At 68.2% G+C, this 3,428-nt stretch overlaps 1 protein-coding gene across 1 annotated transcript in view; it reads left to right on the top strand.

Moving 5' to 3' along the window:
- Nucleotides 1–3,416, top strand: part of ZFPM1 (zinc finger protein, FOG family member 1) — a gene marked incomplete at its 3' end in the record, with an annotated part of 49,496 nt that extends 46,080 nt beyond the window's left edge. The window contains 4 exon segments of the mRNA XM_006152710.3: nucleotides 1,953–2,186; nucleotides 2,335–2,430; nucleotides 2,510–2,656; nucleotides 2,797–3,416. Coding sequence (XP_006152772.2) covers nucleotides 1,953–2,186; nucleotides 2,335–2,430; nucleotides 2,510–2,656; nucleotides 2,797–3,416 — 1,097 coding nt within the window.
- Nucleotides 3,417–3,428: the final 12 nt, after the last annotated feature.

Below are 3,428 nucleotides of genomic sequence, written 5' to 3'. Positions count from 1 at the left end.
CTGGAGCCGCGGGGCCCAGGGTGAGAAGGGTGCAGGCACGAGGCCAGGGCTCATGGCCAGGCGGGGTGCCCAGGGAAGACCGCTCCCCCCACATCCGTGAGGCATCTGAATCAGGTGTGGGCACAGGTGGGGCTCGGCACGGGCAGGCTGCCCAGGGAGTCGGGGAGGGGAAGGGGCGTCTGCACAGGTGTCAGGGCAGATTGGAGGTGTGGGAGGCCCTGGCTGTGGCAGGACTCAGGCCAGGGCAGTGACCACTGGGCCTGGCAGCACATGGTCACGCCACTCTGACTGCCCATCCCCGCGGGTGAGGGGTGGAGGTCAGAGGGACCTTGGCACCAGCTGTCAGTACCTGGAGCTCTGCAGGGGTGTGCTGGGGTGGCTGGGAAAGAAAAATGGTGGCAGCGGATAAGGTTCATGCCCAAGCCCCGGGGGGACCAGGCCAGAAGGGCAAGGCCACTGCCCAGGAGTCCAGGATAGCCAGGGACGTGGGTCCTACAGGGCCAAGGGGAGGCGGTGAGCACACAGGGGTCCCTGGGCGCAGAGGACATGGGGGACATTGAGATCCGAGGGGGAGGCTGGACGGCCTGAGAGGCCAGGCTGACCTGCTCGCTAGGGCAGCAGCGCAGACTGGCGGGGCTCGGGGACTGGATCATGGACGTGGTCACGGCAGCAGCACATGGGGACAGGGTTAGGGAAGGTCCTGGCCCTTGGGCGGCCTCCTTGCAGCTGAGGGAGGCTGCCTTCCTGCCTCTTCCTGGGGCCTGTCCTTAGGCTCAGCCCTTCTGGCCTCAGTTTCCTGCACTGGGGTCTGAGGGTGTGGGGTCAGCCTGTCACCCTCAAGCTGTAGGGTCCCAGAAATGTTCACTGGCAAGACTCCCAGGGGCTGCACCCCTCTTCCCCGGGCTGCGGGTGGGCTGCTGCAAGCTGGTGGGCAGAGAGCCTTCAGGGCTTGACATTCCAGGCCGGGCCCGACCCCGAGCCCTCTCCATACCTGTAAGGCCTGGGCAGAGGCAGGTCACTGGGCTGCATGGCCAGGACTCAGCCGGCACCCCAGCCTGAGCCAACAGCCCAGCTTCCAGCAACAGCCACCACATACAGGAGAGCCCAGCCAGGGCCCTGGCTCAAGCCCCAGCCGGGCCAACAGAGACCCAGACCCCCAAGAACAGGGCACTTGGCTAGAAGTAACAGTAGGACATCGGGCCAGAAAAACCGGGGACGAAAGGAGGCCACCTCCCCAGGACAGGTCCCCCTAGTTCCACAGAAGAGGCAGGAACACCTCCTTGGGCAGGCCCCATGTGATGCCACCTGGGCACAGCGCAGTGCAAGTGGGGACAAGTGCTGAGTCCAGAGCAGGACCCAGAAGCACGGTGGCCTCTAAGCGGGCCAGGCTTAGGAGGCAGAGTGGGACCTCAGGGCCACGAGTCCACAGGGAGGTCACGGCCACACAGAACAAGCCCGGCTCCTTCCCAGTCTTCAGCACAGGGCCCTGGCAGACAGGGCCAGGGTCTGGCACGGACATGAGAGGAGTCCTAAAGACTCCACCAGGGAGATGTGAGCCTGGCCCCATGTAGGGGCACCTCCCAGCTGCCAGCACCCCTGCCCAAGCCTGGAGCCCCCAGAGGCAGCCGCTGCCCGTCTAGGCCAGGGTGGGGAACCACAGCTGACAAGTGGAGGGACCACCGTAGCCGGGAACCAGAGGCTCTCGTGTCCGCAGCTGCTGGCCTCCCAAAGCCATCCACGGCAGCCTCACGGCCCTGCTGGTGCCTGGGTGCTGGGAACCCCGGTCGCCCGTGCTGGTCACTCTCACAGACCTGTGCACACCTGTGTGTGGTCACCCGGCCCCGCCCTCGCTCCTTCCACAGCCCCCAAGTCCTCAAGGGCACACCGCTGAGGGGCTGGGGGGCCGGCACGGGCTACTGAAGGCCCCACTGCCCACTGCTCTCACCCCCCAGGGGACGTCTTCCCGTGCAAGGACTGTGGCATCTGGTACCGGAGCGAGCGCAACCTGCAGGCTCACCTCCCCTCCCCCCCCGCCCCCCCCCCCGGCCCCCCCCCCCCCCCCGCCACGGCCACCGACGAGAAGCCCAAGGAGGCCTACCCGCACGAGCGCGTCTGCCCGTTCCCCCAGTGCCGCAAGAGCTGCCCCAGCGCCAGCTCACTGGAGATCCACATGCGCAGCCACAGCGGTGAGCCCCGGCTTCCCACGCGCCCAGCGCCCGCTCGGGCTGCACGGGGGCGGGCTGGTGCCCGGGCGGCCGAGCACTGGCTCAGGGCCCTGCGGGGCTCCCCCAGGCCAGGCGGGGCCCAGCAGCCGTGTCACGCCCTGTGTTGCAGGAGAGCGGCCCTTCGTGTGCCTAATCTGCCTGTCGGCCTTCACCACCAAGGCCAACTGTGAGCGGCACCTGAAGGTGCACACAGACACGCTCAGCGGTAGGTGGGCGGCGGCGGCAGGCGTGCGGGTGGGCGGGCCGGCTCTGGCGCGGTCCTGACCGGCATGGCACCACCGCAGGTGTGTGCCACAGCTGTGGCTTCATCTCAACCACGAGGGACATCCTCTACAGCCACCTGGTGACCAGCCACATGGTCTGCCAGCCGGGCTCCAAGGGCGAGGTCTACACCAGCAGTACCGCGCACCCCGCTGCCAAGCTCCCCCCAGGTCAGAGGCTGGCTGCCCCTTGGCCCCCTGGGGCGTAGGAAGGGAGGGGCTTTACCCAGTAGGCCCCTGTCGCCACCTAGAGCTCCCCCTAAGGCCAGGCCCTGCCCCAGGCCTGAGGCGCACCTGTGATTCCCCTGCAGACAGTCTGGCCGGCTTCCAGCAGCACACGGCCCTCCACGGCCCCAGGGCCCCCACAGACCTGAGCCAGGTGCCTGTCCTGTCACCAGGAGTGGACAGGAAGACCCCAGCTGAGGCCACCAATGGAGAGGCCAAGGCAGGCCCCCAGAACGGCGGCAGCAGCGAGCCCGTGGCAGTCCCCAAGAGCGTCAAGGTGGAAGCTACGGAGGAGCCAGAGGCCTGCCGAGCCCCAGGCCCCGCAGAGACGGGGCCCCAGGCACCGTCCCGGACACCGTCACCGCGCAGTCCTGCTCCAGCCAAGGTGAAGGCCGAGCTGTCCACTCCGACTTCAGGTTCCAGTCCTGTGCCCGCCGAGCTGGGCCTGGCGGGTACCCTCTTTCTGCCGCAGTACGTGTTCGGGGCGGATGGAGGCACGGCTCCTCCGGCCTCGGAGATCCTGGCCAAAATGTCGGAGCTGGTGCACAGCCGGCTCCAGCAGGGCACAGGCGCACCGGGGACGCCCAAGGGCGCCACGTGCTTCGAGTGCGAGATCACGTTCAACAACGTCAACAACTACTACGTGCACAAGCGCCTCTACTGCTCTGGCCGCCGCCTGCCGGAGTACGCACCCGCCGCGCGCAGGACCACGCCCTCC

This window comes from Tupaia chinensis, unplaced genomic scaffold (genome assembly GCF_000334495.1).
Source record: "Tupaia chinensis unplaced genomic scaffold, TupChi_1.0 Scaffold000355_1, whole genome shotgun sequence".
Lineage (NCBI taxonomy): Eukaryota > Metazoa > Chordata > Mammalia > Scandentia > Tupaiidae > Tupaia > Tupaia belangeri.
Note: the sequence above shows the minus strand (reverse complement) of the source record. Positions and strands in the feature narration are given on the sequence as shown.